Source organism: Panicum hallii, chromosome 1, assembly GCF_002211085.1.
Source record: "Panicum hallii strain FIL2 chromosome 1, PHallii_v3.1, whole genome shotgun sequence".
NCBI lineage: Eukaryota > Viridiplantae > Streptophyta > Magnoliopsida > Poales > Poaceae > Panicum > Panicum hallii.
In genome coordinates this window covers 3,089,203-3,105,802 of record NC_038042.1, presented here as the reverse complement: position 1 = coordinate 3,105,802, position 16,600 = coordinate 3,089,203, and the positions used below count along the sequence as shown (strand labels likewise).

The 16,600-nt window shown below is 51.1% G+C and overlaps 2 protein-coding genes across 3 annotated transcripts; both read left to right on the top strand.

Moving 5' to 3' along the window:
• The first annotated feature begins 5,121 nt into the window (after window positions 1-5,121).
• LOC112884455 (disease resistance protein RPP13-like) lies at window positions 5,122-5,940 on the top strand. The gene has a single exon (XM_025949843.1). It carries the CDS (start codon window positions 5,122-5,124, stop codon window positions 5,938-5,940), a length of 819 nt encoding a protein of 272 aa, XP_025805628.1.
• A 5,634-nt stretch (window positions 5,941-11,574) lies between these two features.
• On the top strand, window positions 11,575-16,026 carry LOC112879080 (disease resistance protein RPP13-like). 2 transcript variants are annotated; one of them, XM_025943417.1, is made up of 3 exons: window positions 11,578-12,552; window positions 13,559-13,888; window positions 14,136-14,288. In XM_025943417.1, the coding sequence occupies exons 1-3, from the start codon at window positions 11,750-11,752 to the stop codon at window positions 14,152-14,154; spliced, it is 1,152 nt and encodes a 383-aa protein (XP_025799202.1). In that variant the 5' UTR covers window positions 11,578-11,749; the 3' UTR covers window positions 14,155-14,288. The 2 variants fall into 2 exon arrangements, with proteins under 2 accessions (XP_025799201.1, XP_025799202.1); XM_025943416.1 differs by having other exon boundaries at window positions 11,575-12,552; window positions 13,559-16,026.
• Window positions 16,027-16,600: the final 574 nt, after the last annotated feature.

Genomic DNA, 16,600 nt, shown 5'->3' with positions numbered 1-16,600 from the left:
GACGGTGATCGCTGGGTTGTAAAATGATCCGGCGGTGATACCAACAGCACCATATTAATTACTCAACCCTCTCCCTCCTCCCTCTCTCTCCCACTAATTCTCTCCGGCTCTCCCACCTCCTTCTCTCTCCCCCCACCACTCCTCCCCCATCTCCCCGCCATCGCCCTCCCCTGCTTCCCCCCCTGCCACCATCTGACCATCTCTCCTCCCCTTCCCTGCATTCCCTCCCCCGCCGCCATCTCCCCTCCCCTCCCCCTCCCCGGCCGCAATCTCCCCTCCCCTCCCCTGCAACACCTCCCTCCGATGGCGGCGTGGCACGGCAGTGTGGCGAGCGGCACAAGCCGGTGCGGAGGAGTGGCGTGGAGGGGTCCTGCTCGGAGGAGCGGCGTGGAGGGGGCTTGCGCGGAGGAGCGGCGTGGAGGGGCACGGCGAGCGGTGCGGGGCCAGTGCGGAGGAGCCATGTCGAGGGGGCCGGCTTGGAGGGGCGCGAGCAGAGCGGCGCGGCAGGGCATCACGGAGTAGGCTGGCACGGGCGTAGGTGAGTGGCGTGCAGCGAGCTGTGTGAAGCCGGCCGAGCAGGTTTTTTATTTTTATTTTTTGTTTTGTGATAAGGGCTTCTACAGCCGGCGGTGATGGCCCGCCCTATCACTGTCGATCTTGATCCAACGGGAATCAAAACCGGTGGTGATGGTATTTTACAACCGGTGGTGATAGCCTATGTCCTAGTAGTGCTCGCTCCTCTCTCAACACAGCAGAGCCTAAGGCCATGGCGTCTCGCTGCCGCACGGCTCCTCTCCACCCCTCTGCTTTTGCTGCTTGGTCCCGTGCCCTCCTCTCTCCCCCCCCCCCCCCCGCTGGTGATGCTGACCCGCATCTCGTTGTCTGGCTAGTTGCTGTTGAAGGGCATGGACAACAGATCGCCAGCCCCATCCTCACGCACAACATTGCGTGTGCCCGTTCACCAATGGCGGTCAGCTTGGGTACCTCCATGCCGCTGGCCATCGAGCTAGACGCCCACAGGCCTCCACCCCTACTGTTGCAAGTGAGGCAGCGGCGCCGCGGGAGACGATGTGCTATATAGTTCGCGCGGCAACGACATGGTTGGGCAGGGAGGAATGGCAGCGAAGATCATGTGTTGTGCTCACCTTGCTGCGGTCCTTCGAAACTGGTGACACCTGGTAGGGAGGATGAGGTGTTTCTGGTGCCTTTGTTTGCAACAGGTGATTTGTGGATGATAGATTATTTGGATGTTTCATCAATTGATTTACAATGTTGCGTTTGTTGTTTCTTTATATTTCATTTGCAAGACATTGAGATGTTTGAGTTGGGTCATTTTGAATGTTATAAAAGATTGTTGGAGATGTTGCAAGGGAACGATATGCGATGCTGGATGGGTGATTCGATTCAGAGTTATTTTTTCCTCCCCGGTGATGTTGCATTTGTTGTTTGCAGATGTTGCATCCTGGATTTGTGAATGTTGCACTGAGATATTTTGTCTCTTGTTTTAATCTTTTAAATAAGACCGGATTATTTTGACCGATGTTGCATGAAATATATCCTCTTGTTTTGATGGGATTTTTTTCTCTAAAATCGGTTTGATGCTATGAGCTAGTTTAGAATAATTTTGATGTTGTACAGATTTATATATGATGTTGCGTAGATTATCGATGCATGTTGCAAACTGATGCTTTTGCTAGGCTCGCCGTCCGATGTGAGAGTTTCTCATGGAATGTCCGGGCACTAATCTCCCATCGGACATCAAGTCCGATTATATATTAATAATAATGATAAAAGAAAGGAAAGAAGTTACAAGAACGACACACCCTTACGGATCTAATCCAAGCCCATGCTTTTCTTCCATGTATATAGATCAAGAGAGAGAGGCACGGTCCGTGAGTCACTTCCTCTCTGCAGCGCGCGCTCGGCAAGCAAGCAGGAAGCAGAGCAGAGCAGGCACCGGCAGCACGCCACCACAGAATCCTCTGCTCGCTCGTTTCCCCCCTCTCCAAATCCAATTGGCACGAGCTTCCCGACCCAAGCTACATGGCTTGCAATTCCACCTCCTCAAGCACCAAATCCACCTCCCTGGTTGTGCATCTTCCCCAGAATCAGAGCATGCAAGCCGCCGCTCCTCTCTACCCTGCTTCCATGCGGCCAAGAGCCTTACCGTGCCAAGCTTGGAAAGGAGATCCCGTGGTGGATGACATGGCTTAGAAAGGAGTGGCCGGAGGGACAAGTCAACGAGATGGCTTACCGTCGGAGGGGAAGGAGATGAGGGAGGGAGAAAGAAATGGAGGTGAAGGGGATGACAGGTGGGCCCCTTGTCTGGTAGAGAGAAAATAATGGAAGGAATATTTTCTTTGCTGCAGTGTGGTGGAGACAAAACAAAAAATCATGGTGTCCAAAAGGCAAATTCAATTAAAGAAAACTTGACGAGAAGAGGCAAACATCCTCCTCGTTTTGAATTAAGAAGGAAGCAAGGGCGCTCGAATTCAGATCTCCTAGCTGAAAGCAAGCTCCACTAGCCAGCAGCCTGAGGGCAAATTCAATGAGTAGAATATGCTTCGCACAAACTTGACGGGAAGTGATATTTAACCCCCTTAACTTTGCAAAACCATTCATTTAGCCCCCTTCCTGGTTTTGCCGAGTGGTTTTATACACGTGGCATGCTAAGCTGGACGCAGACGATGAGATGGACCATCTGATATGTGGGCCCCACCTGTAAGTGGGCATCTTTTGTCCCCTCTCTTCTTTTTCCTACCTCTCTCGGTCTCTCCCACCCTCCTCGCGCTTGGGCGACTGCAGCCACTGCCACTTCCTCACCTCCGCCAACTCCTTCTCCATCTCCAGAACCGACTGCTCGTCACAGCCACTACGGCGGCGTCGAGCTTGGCACATAGGTGTGCATTTTCAGCCTCGAGCCAGGACAGCGCAACCCAGCACCGCTAGAGCTCGTTGCTCTTGGCGGCGATGAGCTCGGTCTCCAGGAATGGCACAACTCCTTGATGATCTTGTGCTCCAGCAGCTCGGTGTGGAGCCGTGAGTCCCGCTCCTGCAACTCCTCGACAAGGCGGACGAACTCGCCGTGCTCGAACGCCGCGCACTTGCTGGACCTGCGCGAACGAGCGCAGGAAGTAGCGCGAGAAGAGACACGCCTTGGACCCTGATGCTGATGGCGCCGGCGAGCCAGACAACCTCCGCCATGGCGTCTCCGGCTACCCCGCCCGCGAGGCGGCGGAGCCAGGGAGCTGCAACTGGGCCGGCGCTAGGGCCTTGCGTGCGGACGAGGATGAGGAGGGGGGCCTGAGCGTCGCCAGGGCCTTGCGCACGAACGAGGAGGAGGAGGGCCTATACAGCGTGGAGGAGGTCGGCGAGGGCGATGCGACGGCGGATGAGGGAGAGGATGGCGTCGAAGGTTGGGGAGAAGAAGAGATGGGAGAAGAGATGCCCACTTATAAGCGGGGCCCACATATCAGATGGTCCATCTCATCGTCTGCGTCCAGCTCAGCAGTTACGTGTACAAAACCACTCGGCAAAACCAGGAAGGGGGCTAAGTAAATGGTTTTGCAAAGTTAAGGGGATTAAATATCTGGTTTTATAGTTTTGGGGGTGAAGTATTCCAACTCTAATAGTTTGGGGGTTATGTAGACTTCTTCCTTTCTTCTTCCCTGCATTACAAGTCAAGACCCAACATAGGATATTCAGGAACATAACGCAAACACCGGTGAGCACGCTGTCGTTGACTGATGTCGAAGACACCGGGGCAGAAAGGGCCTCCTGCTTCAAAGAGCTGAGGTTGAAGTGGGGTCATCGAGACTACAGAAAACAAACTTCTCCAGCGAAGTGGTTGAGGTTGAATAGTGGCGCTGGAGTGTATAAGATTGGGTCGATGAAACTCCGAGATGACCATCAACAAACTTGGGGGTGGTAGCACGGCTCCTGATGATTAGTGGGATGACCTGCATGGTGTGAAGTAGTTGCTGCTTGAGGACGGATGGCGGAGGAGAAGGCAGCGTTGTTGGCCGGTGGAGGATCGAGGTCGAGACCGACGATAGCCGCAGCGGAGGTCGCAGCAGCGGCACCTGTGCTCGAAGGAGCACGAGGGTGGCCACGGCAATCCGTAGCCGTACCCGCCCAGCGAGCATGGGCCTGAAGATGGTGCTGCATCAGCGGCCACAACGCCGTGGGAGACGGCGGACGCCGGCCAGGACACGAAACACGCCGCCGCCACAGTGGGGAAGCAGCAAAGGCGACGAGCGCCCTCCGCCACCAACGGTGCGATCGGCACCAGGGGTAGGGGAAGCACCGCCTCGGTCCCGCCAGAGACCTCGGGCGGCTACGACAGGCACAACTGCCACAAGCATGCAGGGCACGGCCATCACTGGCGACGAAGCGAGCAGATCGGGATGGAGATGAACGAAAGTGAGGATGGAGAGATCTGCTCGGATGAAGAGGGAGGAGATGAGATGATTTATTTTATTTCGACTCATCTTTGCTCCTAAGTCGCCGGCGCCAGTCACGGCGAAGACGAGGATGATGACAGCGCCGCCGCCAGCCGGAGCAAGGGAGGACTTTCCTATCCGGGAGAACTTTGATCTACTAGCTATATTTATATCTAGGGGCTAACAGGGTGGCCGCTTCTCTCCTTTCGTCACCGAAGAACGCTAGAGAGATGGAGAGGAGGGGGCGGTGGTGCTAGATCTGGGAGACTCCGGAGGTGAGACAGTTGGGGACGGCTCTCGGAGGAGGGGGCCGTTAGCTCTGTTCGATCGCGTGCGAGCTACTGTCTGTGCATGCCAACCGTTGACAGGAATTAGTAAACCTAGCAGCACAGGAATGAGTATTTTTGTTAAAAGATGACACAATGGATGTGGACGAGTCGAGATGGCCGGAAAAGAAAAACATAAACTGGGATGGTGGAGAGAAAGTGGAACGAAACTTCGCGGAAGATGCGCACAAATGTAATCCCATTATTTGCGCCATCGTCGTATGCAATGCCGCAAGCAATAGTTAAACAGGAAATTGAAGCGCCCTTCCCCTCTCAAAGTCAAACAACCAAGCTATATAGGTAGCATTCAGCTAGCTAGAGCGATTGCTTGCGAGTCGATCGAGATGGCCGAAATGGTGGCGAGCGCCGCCGCGTCCGCGATGGGCTCCTTCATCGGCAAGCTGGCCGCCATGCTCGGCGAGAACTACCAGCTCGCTGGAAAGGTCAGGCGCGGGATCAGGTCCATTAAGGACGAGCTGAGCACCATGGACGCCGTGCTGCAGGAGCTCGCCGAGAAGGACGACGACCAGATCGACGGACAGACCAAAGATTGGAGGAACAAGGTGCGTGAGCTATCCCTCGACATCGAGGATTGCATCGACCGCTTCATGCTCAATCGCAGCCATGGAGGTTCCAAGGCCAACTGCGTGCGCAAGGCCGTGCGGAAGGTGAAGATCTTGTTGCAGGACCGGGGATTAGCGGAGGAGATCCAAGAACTCAAGAGCCTTGCGATCGAGCAGAGCGAGCGGGCCAAACGCTACGACATCCATCAGTGCCAGTGCCTCGCCGCCTCAACACGTCATCGACAAGTGTGCTTGGACCCTCGAGCACCTGCACTCTTCCAGGAGGCGAGGGATCTCGTGGGGATGGATGATCCTCGCGGGGAGATCATGGAGTTGCTGAAAGCTGGAGAAGAGAAGCGGCACAAGGTGGTGTCCATCTATGGAACCGCTGGGCAGGGGAAGACCACTCTCGCCATGGAGGTGTACCGCAAAATCTCAGGACCATTTGATTGCAGGGCTTTCGTGTCCGTATCTCAAACTCCAGATATGAAGAAGCTTCTTAGAGATATACTGTCTCAAATAAACAAGAGCATGTTCGAGCAGTCGCAAAGCTGGGAGACCGAGCAGCTCAGACGCACAATCAGAGAATACCTAATGGACAAGAGGTAACCAAGATTAATATTTCTTCTGCAATGTCAACGTAAATTTTCTAGATATATTTAAAACAAACATTCAAAAAATTTCTAGATATATTTTTTTCTTTAAAAATTAAGTATTTGAACATCAGGCTTCATGTCTTTGAGTGTGACTCCAAGTGTTCTAATGTGGTACATACTATTTGGAAGGCTGTAATATATTTGTACCCATACAAAAATACGACACTACGATCAATCCTCTTACATTTCTCTGATATCTTGTACCATAGTTTTCCATCCGGCCCGAGACCCGTGGACCAGCCCAAGGTACGACTTTTTGGCCCGGCAAGATTTTAATCAGGCCTGGGCTAGCCTGGTATGGGCCTCATGCCGTGCCTGGGCGCTCCCTTAGCCCGTGGGCCGGCACGGCACGGGCCGATTAGATGGTCGGTCCGATCTCGACCTGATTACTATATATCAGCCCACATATATATACTACATTTTTTCCAAACTCTTGCTGCTAGCCTGCCTCCTTTTCCTCTCCCGGCAGCAGCCGCCGCCGCCCCTCCCTCCGCCCTCCTCACGCCGCCCCTCCCTCAGCTGGCAGCCAGCGCTGCCCCCTCCTCCTCTGGGCCGCCACCAGCGTTGCCTCCTCCTTCGGGCCGCGGCCAGCACAACCCCTCTCTTCGTGCGGCCGCAAGTGTTGCCTCCTCCTCCGGGCCGCAGCCGTCGCCGCCCCCTCCTCCCCTGCACCGCGGCCGGCACCGCCCCCTCCTCTCCTCCCGAACCGCAGCTAGCAGGCCACCTCGTCTCCCCCCGTGCTGCGGCGGTGCCTCCACCTCCTCTCCTCCTCGTGCCGCGGCGGCCGGTGCTGCCCCCTCTCCTCCTCCTCGCGTCATGGCTGGGGCTAGCGTCGCCAGCTCCTTCCCTCCGCTATCCACGCCGCTTCCGGCGCTGTCGCCATCTCCTCCCCGTGCGGTGGCGCGACCGGCAGCTCCTCCCCGCGCGGTGGCACAGCCAGCTTGGTTCCTCCTTGTGCCTGCAGTGCTTAATGGGCCAATCTGGCCATCGGGCCAGCCCGACACGGCTAAAAGTCCTCCATTGCTTGCCTGGACCGAGGTCTCAGCACGTAGGCCGGCCCAGCCCGGCACGAATAAGTAATCAGGCCAATCGGACCAGGCCTAATCATGCCGGGCTGAGTCGGGCCCGGGCTGTGCCGTGCCGGGCAGCCCGAATGGCCAACTATCTCTTGTACCAGGACATGCTCTGTATGTCAAATAATTGTGGTGGCGTTACTAACACCATTCCGCAACCAATGCATGCAGGTATTTCATCTTGATTGATGATATTTGGGATGTATTAACACGGGAGAGTGTGCTATCTGCATTACCGCTCAATGACAATGGAAGCAGAATAATTACTACAACACGCATTAAAGAAGTAGCCAAATCATGTAGTGCTGGTATTGCTGAACAAATGTACGAAGCAAAGCCACTTAGTGATGACGACTCTCACAGATTCTTCTTTAAGCAAAGCCATGATTTGAGGGAAGTATCCAGTGAAATTTTGAGGAAATGTGGTGGCCTACCATTAGCCATAATCAGTATAGCTGGTTTATTAGCAAACAGAAGCAAAACGGCTGAAGCCTGGGGCAATACATTGAAGTCCATTTCTGCTGCAGCTGACAAAGATTCTCCCATTGATAAGATGAAAAGAATTTTGCTGCTTAGTTACTTTGACCTTCCTCCCCATCTAGAGAGCTGTTTGTCATATCTGAGTGTATTTCCAGAGGATAAAATCCAATCTACGACAGTAAAAGTCTTCACCGTGTAACCGGAACATCCTACGCATGGTTAAGCCTAACGAACATGAAAGATAACAAGACGCTAACCCAAAAAGAGGCCTAAAAACCAACTAATAAGCTGATTCCGGAACAATCCCTCCTTAGATTACCATAAAGCACCAGACATGCAGCCGGAACATTCAACCCGTTTGAAGGGCCTAATCATACGGATATTAAACCAAATCCTTGTAATACAAAGAATTACCATAACAGATTAGATCTACTAATTGAGAATAGAGCAAGGTGCTGCCCTTGCACCTAGGATCACGCACAAAGTCAGCTAAACGATTACGAACAGCAAGCAGAGCAAAGACATACTATTAAGAACTAATGCAGTATCATAATCGTTTAAAATAACTAGCGTTACTCACCATCAACAACGCTTCAGCACGAGAAACACAAAGATAAGCAGATAAATACGACGCTGCTCCGACCATGCGGAGCATGATCGGAGCAGCATGTCGATTACCTGGAGAAACCCTTGGGAAAGGGGTGGCGATGCGCCGAGAGTTTGTTGTGAATGTTGGATGCTTATTATTGAATCTCATAATATATATTTATAGTCCGGAGACTTGATCTTTTTAACTAACCCTAACTGATTACGATACAATCTCTAACTTACTATATTTAAACTATCCTTATTAAACACATGACCATCCCGGCCCTTAATACGCTCGCACAGAAGCCGATTCGCAAACCGTCACCATGATCTCCTTCAGCCCATGTTGCTCTCGGCCCATCCTCTGGCCCAGTCAAATTATGGCGATAACAGTTAGGCAGCGGACCTGTGCCTAGCTCCGGCTGCTCGACGACCCCGACGCCAAGCCACCCTGCCCGCCGCGCCTAGCTCTAGTCGAGCTGCCTATGGTTTCGCTGCCTCGAGCCCTCGCTCCCTGCAGGTTGCTGCCTACTGCCATGGACAGGCTACGCTGTTTTTGAGCTGGCTCACAAGCTAACTGAGCCAGCTAGAGCTTGCAAACGAGCCGAGCCAAGCCCAATTTCTAGCTCGTCTCGATAATGAGCTGAGCCGAGCTAGCTGGTTATCATAACGAGCCAGCTCAAGCTGAGCTGAGCCGTGCCAAGGTGGCTCGATATCCACCCTTAGTCATTCATAACTACGGAGCTTGATAATCTAAAAGTCATCAAAGGAAATAGAGGGATGCAAAATTTTGCCCAGCTTTCCCCTGTCACGAAGAAGTCATCGCGATTCATAGTGATAGACAGAATACCTTCGGTAACCCGCGCAGGTTCCACCGCAGGGTCTTGCGCAGGCCAAAGGTGTTAGTATCAAAAGAATATTACAACCTCAGTCCTAAATTAAAATGTTCCACTCTCCTCACACCTCCCCAGTATTCGAAGGAGAACCAAGCGCGCCGCCGCCGCCATCGGGAGCCATTTCGCCCTATTGCGCTTTGGCTTCCACGCTGGAAGGTCCATCAGTGTTCATAGGGACAGAGACTTCCGGTTCAGACGTCAGGCTTCCATGTTCTCGAAGGAATTCCTCAGCACAAGTTTTGGCCTTCCATTGCAACTGTACAAACAAGCAACAACTGTTAGTACTCACCACCGGAGTAAGTGACCAAAACGCAATAATTGAACATAATTCAACGCACCTGGTCATGTACGCGAAGCCCTTCACGCTGGACAAGCTCTATTCCTTGGCCCTTGAAAAAAGACTCGATAAAATTCTTGGCAACATTCTTCGGTAGACGAGGAAGGTTTTCGGGACAAACAGCTTCTTCCGAAGGCCAACCTAAAGAAGCATTCTGAAGAGCCCGAAGCTAAGTTTTGGATATTGTCTGGGCAGTGTCGGATTCCGTGGGCAGCAAACCGCACACCGAAGCCGCCAGTGTCCGTGCGGCGACGATGGCGCTCAAATGGCGGCGACGATGGCGCTCAAATTTCCATACAACTTGCTTCCAGTGTCTAGCATAGCAAGGCAAATCTGAAGCCAATTGAAAAACTGGTTCACATCCAAGCCGTCGACGGCAAGCTCCGGAGCAGTGAGCCCATAAGATGACATGAAGCTCGGCATCTCCTGAAGAACCATCTCCACGGCACCGAGGGCCTGAAGCAAGATGTTGAACTTGTCCTTAATCCTTTGGCGCCTTTTGGTGGCTGTGGCAAGCTCAGTTTTCACCTCGGCCATCTCTGCTCAGGATTTCTTTAGTTGATCTTCCAATACCTTCGATGTCTGGACTGCCGAGGCATGCTGTGATTTTTCATATTCAAGTTCTTTTGCGAGGGCTGTTTTCTCCTCCTCCAGCTTGGCAATTTTCTCCTCAAGGGTCCCCATCTGGGACGAAGGGGACCCACGGGCCTCGATTTGGCGAGCGCCGCAACGCGTCGCGATGAAGGTCTTCCTGGCCAAGTCCCCAGCACAACGAAGCGCATTCGAAACACCAGTTTTCATCAGTTCCTTCTCCATCAGCGGAAAGCAAAACAACCCCCTGCTTCGGATAGAAACCGGTGCTCGCGATCACTACTTTCAAACCGAAGGCTCCCAAGGATGCGACCCCCGATCAGTTTAGCTCCCGATGCGTTTAGTTCAGCATCAACAGCCGCAGGGTCCTCCTGACTCACGAAGTAAGCGTCGCTCTCAGACTGGCTGCCGCCTCCTTCGGAGACTTCGCTGACAGCCGAAGCCCGGCGAGCACATGGGGCATCGGTGACGGGCTTGTCGGCACTGGCATGTTGCTCTTTCTCGTCGCTATCGTTTGACAACGATGATGACGAGCCAGCACTCGAAGACTTGGAGGAAGATTGATGAGGGCGGAGCATGACAGTCTCGTGAGGCTTCACGGTCAGCGCCGCAGAATCAGCAACTTCAATTTTCCCACCCCCTTCCGTTTCATCATCACTCTCAGGCTCCTGCTCGCTCATTTCCACGTTGATGGGTTTCCGATGAATTGGGGCCGGAGGGGGTGCCAACGTTGAGACAGGAGCAGCGGAGATGGGCTCCGGGGGCTCGCCAGCAGCGTCTTTAGAATTCCCTTTAGACTGCAGGGGAGAGGCGGAGAATAAGGTCTCCATGAAACATGAAATATATTTGGTATATTTTTTATCTATAGTTCAGCGTAGAAGTTTCATCTTTTTTATTTGTTTTGCTATATATAAATATTTAATTGAATTTTTGGAACAAAATTGAAAAATATTTTTAGGGGCGGGTGGTGGCGTCACCCGCCCCTAGAAATGAGAGTTAATATAAAAGAATAGGATATCCCTTAGAGTCACAAGTGACTGTATAGTGTGGTGGAGAGAAAAGTACGCGCGAAGCTTGAGGTATGCAGTTCGAAATGCAAGTGTTGATATTTCGTCAAAAAAATCGTAGCTCGATAGTACAGGGGCTTGTGGTGGTGGCTAGTTGGCTGCAAATTTTTTTTATTTTGTTATTTTTTGTTTTCTTTTTAATTTTTTAGAAATCGATTTGTAGAGGCGGATCATGCTGTGAACCGTCCCTACAAATTGATTTTTAGGGGTAGATCACATCGCGACCCGCCGCTAGAAATTATTTTTAGGGGTGGGCGCATTACCCGCATCTAAAAATCGCACTTTGAGCTGCGAGAATTAGGGACGGTACAACATCCGCTCCTAAAAATACATTTTTACCCGCCTCTAAAAACTTTTAAGTAGTGTAGCAGTTAAATACGTTGGACGGCACATATTACAAATCACCTCGGTCAAAACACAGATTTTTAAAAACATTTATGTCCGCGTTGATGTGAACAAGCTTTAACGTTTTGTATGGCTACTTGCTGAACCACCATCTAAAGCAGGCCATTTACTTAATGAAGTTGGAGCAGGTATATCCAAAGTGCAGTTTGGCGTGTGCTGTAGCAGGTATCCACAAATTGATATCCTCTCCTTTAGTTTTAATAATCTCTAGGTCCCCACACGCACCATCGGCGAGTAATTAACCTGAGAATTGAAGTGCGCTTCCTCTCTCACACCACTACAATCGAGCTAGCATTTGGCTTAGAGCGAGTGCTTGCGAGTCGTGATGGCCGAAGTGATGGCGAGCGCGGCAACGGGCGTGATGGGCTCCGTGATCGGCAAGCTGACCGCCATGCTCGGCGAGAAGTACCAGCTCGCCCGAGGCGCTGAGGATGGGATCCGCTTCCTGAAGGAGGAGCTGAGCACCATGGACGCCGTGCTGCAGAATCTCGCGGAGAAGGACGACGACCAGATTGATCCACTGGCCAAAGATTGGAGAAGCAAGGTGCGTGAGCTATCCTACGATATCGAAGATTTCATCGACCGTTTCAGGCTCAATCACAGCCATGGGGGTTCCAAGGCCAACTTCGTGCGCAAGGCTGTGCGGAAGGTGAAGATCTTGTTGCAGGACCGGGGATTGGCAGAGGAGATCCAAAAACTCAAGAGCCTCGTGATCGAGCAGAGCGAGCGGGCCAAACGCTACGACATCCACGCCGCCTCACCTCAGCCAGTGCTCTTGGATCTTCGAGCACCTGCACTCTTTGCAGAGGCGAGGGATCTCGTGGGAATTGATGGTCCTCGCAAGGAGATCATCGAATTGTTAACATGTGAAGAGATGCAGCACAAGGTGGTTTCCATCTATGGAACCGCTGGGCAGGGGAAGACCACTCTGGCCATGGAGGTATACCGCAAAATCACTGAAGCATTTGATTGCCGGGCCTTCGTGTCTGTATCTCAGACTCCAGATATTAAGAAACGCCTCAGTGATATATTGTCTCAAATAAGCAACAACCAGTTTGACGACCAGACCGAAAGGTGGGAGATGGAGCAGCTCATACGCAATATGAGAGACTACTTAATTGACAAGAGGTACACAAGATATTTTTCTTCTACTAATGGTTACATTATGTGTGTATGATATTTATTTCGGTAGAAAATTTACTCTATGCCACTGAATACATTTAGATTCAGCAAAACTTTCTGGATAGAGAGAATGATTTTGCAAACCTTTTTTTAAAAGATCATACGCATTTAAATAATGGGACTCTGTTCTAATGTGACACTTATCATTTGGGAGGTTGTAGTCTTTTTATCAGATAACGGAAGTAGGTTCCAGCCTAAATTGCTAGCACGTGTAATCACAGTCACACGGAACACGGTACGTTGCGACGTTCCCCGTTCCCAGAACTTTCGTTCCGGATCACGGAACGGGAACGCAGCGGTACGGTCGCAGGATTGTGGATGGAACCTATTCCGGTGGTACTAGATCGTCACGCAGGAGCCGACGACGTCGGCGAGGGTGGGAAGAACGGCGGGGCATGAGCTGGCGATTCCGGAAAGGGTGGGAAGAAGGCGCGGCTAGCCCGTGTGGAGGGAGGAGACGTACGGTGCCGCGTTACTCCCGCCCTCCCGTCCGCGGCCGCCCGTGCTGCGCCGCTCGCTCTGCCGCGCCGCGCCGCCCTCCCGCAGCCGTGCGGCGCTGCTGCTCTGCCTGCGCCGCTCCGCATGGGAAGGGAGGCCGGGGAGGGCGGGGGTGGGGGAGGAGGGGAGCTGGCGGGGGCGGCGGAGGAGGGGGGATCCGGAGGAAGAGAGGAAGGGAGGGGAGAGAGGAATCCGTAGCTATGTTTCGGGTATTGTCCCAATTAACTAGGGATCATGATCCTAACCTCGATCCCAACGTCCCTAGGAGGTATACCCCTAAGATCCAGGAACTTAAAATTGTCGATTCACGTTCCTCGTACCTAGGTACCGGGAACTTTTGTTGACTGTGCGTGTAATACACTCTGAGAGAAAATTATGCCACTTGCAATCCATCTCTTTTACATTTCGCAGATATCTGCACCATTTAATGTAGTTCCACAACCAATGCATGCAGGTACCTAATCTTGATTGATGATATATGGAGTGTAGCAGCATGGGAGCTTATAGAATCTGCCTTACCTCGCAATGACAATGGAAGCATAGTAATTACTACGACACGCAGTAAAACTGTAGCCAAATCATGTTGTGCTGGTATTGGTGCACATATGTACGAAGCGCAGCCACTTGGAGATGACGACTCTCAGAGATTATTCTTTAAAAGACTATTTTGCTCCCGTGAAGATTGTCCTCAAGATTTAAGGGAAGTATCCAGTGATATTCTGAAGAAATGTGGTGGCTTACCACTAGCCATAATCAGTATAGCTGGTTTATTAGCAAACAAAAGGCAAACGGTGGAAGTCTGGGTCAATACATTGAAGTCCATTTCTGCTGCAGTTGACAAAGATTCTCACATTGATAAAATGAAAAGAATATTGCTGCTTAGTTACTTTGACCTTCCTCGCCATCTAAAGAGCTGTTTGTTATATCTGAGTGTGTTTCCGGAGGACTATTTGATTAATTGCAGAGAGTTGATAGTGTTATGGGTAGCCGAAGCACTGATTCCTGGACAAGACAGAGAAAGTATGGAGCAGCTTGGGAGAAGTTACTTGAATGATCTGATCAACAGAAGCTTGGTCCAGCCTGCCAAGGTTGAAGTAGATGGCTCAACAGTGAAAACTTGCAGAGTTCATGATGTCATACTTGAGTTTATTGTATCAAAGGCTGTGGAGGACAACTTTGTTACTATATGGAATCGTAATGGATTCTCTCAAAATTATACTTGTAACAAGATCCGCCGTTTATCCATACAAGAAGACATTTCTGGCCCAGTTGAAGAGATGGTCAAGACAATGAAACACGCACATATTCGATCGATTAATATTTTTGGCTGTAATAATTCAGGGCTGGTAAAGCACGCCTCCAAGTTTTTAAGTAACCAAGTCTTGCGAGTGCTGAATATAAGAGGTCTTCAGGTTGATGGAGAATGCTATCTTGGACAGGTCAAAAGAATCAGTCAAATGAAGTATTTTGGTATTATGGATATTAGGCCCGGGGGCTGCGAGCTCCCAGAAGATTTAGAAACGCTGCAACATCTAGAGACACTAAACTTTACTAGCACCAACTTTAGTAAACTACCGGCAAGTATTATCCAATTGCAGAGATTAGTGCGTCTTAATGTGAGTTTTTTGATGCAACTACCCGATGGCATTGGAAATCTGCAGGCCCTGGAAGAGCTGTCAATGATCAATTTGAGTTCTCAATCTGTAAAGTTTATCCAAGGGCTCAGCGATCTGACCAATTTGAAGGTACTTGCAATTATCTGGACGGACGCTACTGAAGTACGTGACGTAGAGAAAGAGAAAGCATGTATCTCCTCGCTCACCAAGCTGTTCACGAGACTTCGACAGCTACATGTGTGGGAGTGGCCTGATGCCACGCTTTCATTCATGTCATTATGCGTCGGTACTCCACCACCACTTCAGAGGCTTGTCCTTGGTAATCATTTAAGTGCCGTGCCCCATCAAATCAGCTCGCTACTCAATTTGACCCACCTCCGCATCGAACTTTGGGGTGAAGTAAGCAAGGAAGGAATAAACATCCTAGCAAGTTTACCCATCCTAGTCTCTCTTACTGTTCGCTTATTGCCTGGCAAAGAAGGAGAGTCAAGCAGTTTACCCATCCTAGGCATTTTCCACCCAAGGTATGCAATCAACAGTGAAGGGTTCCAGCGTTTGGTCAAATTTACAGTCCGCTGTGCGCTTGAGACGGCGGTGGCGCTGGAATTTGAGCCGGGAGCCATGCCAAAGCTCCAAAGGCTCAAGCTGCTACTCCCGGCATGGTGCCAGTTCAAGTATGGGGACGGTGGCCTGGTCCTTGGGCTGCAGAATCTGGCAGGCCTCAAATATGTCGATCTCTGTACTAACTGCACAGCTGCTACTTCTGACGAAGTGGATTCTTTGGAGGATGACATCAGAGGTGTAGCAGGAGTCCATCATAACCGTCCCATAGTCCAGGTCAAAAGAACGCATCAAGATTGGATGGCTCCACGGGTGCAGCCATAACCTTGAATTAATGACGTGGAAAAGAAATATCACGACCATGACCATACCAGAAGAACCATGACCATGAATGCATGATATGGAAAATAAATATCAGTATGAGTAATCATCTGTTTGTCTGTTTCAGCCCCCCAGGGAGCATAAACTGGTTGTCACAATTGGTACCGCAGCTTTAGTTTCTATTTTTTTGATAAAGGGGTAGTCTATTTCATATAGTAAATGAAAGAGGCCCTAGCCTCCGTATTCTTTGATACAACCATGTTTTGGAAATATTGCCTTACACATCGCAATGGCTGTAACCAAAATTTTTTCTCCTAAGATTATTCTTGTGTCCATTTAACCATGTCTTGAACACTCATTGGATGGTGTAACTCAAAGGAATCTTGAATGTTCGCCAAATAAACTTAGCAAGATTCCATCCGAAGAATAGATGTTGTATATTTTCATTGGAATTACATAGGCTACAAGTTTTATCTCAATGCTAATTTCTTCGAGGTCATATTTGGTGAGAATAATCTATTTATAAATAAACCAGGTAACATCTTAATCCTTAGTGCAAGTTTAATTTGTGAAAAAAAATCCAAATTACTCCCCTCATTGTATGGCTAAAATCTGGATACCCCATAATACATTTTTATGATGTCCCTTACTTTTGTGTGAAAAACAATTATACCAAGAGGTAAATTGAACCAAATAATATAGTTTTTGGGCACGAGCTGGCGACGCCGGAAAGGGCGGGAAGAAGGCGCGGCTAGCCCGTGCGGAGGGAGGAAACGTACGGTGCCGTGTTCTCGCTCCTCCCGCCCTCCCGTCCGCGGCCGCCCGCGCCGCGCCGCTCGCTCTACCCGCGTCGCGCCGCTCTCCCGCAGCCGTGCAGCGCTGCTCTGCCTGCGCCACTCCGCATGGGAAGGGAGGCTGGGGAGGGGAGCCGGCGGGGGTGGGGGAGGAGGGGAGGCGGGGGCGGCAAAGGAGGGGAGGGGGGATCCGGAGGAAGAGAG

Coding starts and splice junctions, on each gene's coding strand:
- LOC112884455 (XM_025949843.1), top strand. CDS start 5,122: ATGGTGGCGAGCGCCGCCGCGTCCGCGATGGGCTCCTTCATCGGCAAG.
- LOC112879080 (XM_025943416.1), top strand. CDS start 11,750: ATGGCCGAAGTGATGGCGAGCGCGGCAACGGGCGTGATGGGCTCCGTG. Junction 12,553..13,558: donor GACTACTTAATTGACAAGAG/GTACACAAGATA, acceptor CAATGCATGCAG/GTACCTAATCTTGATTGATG.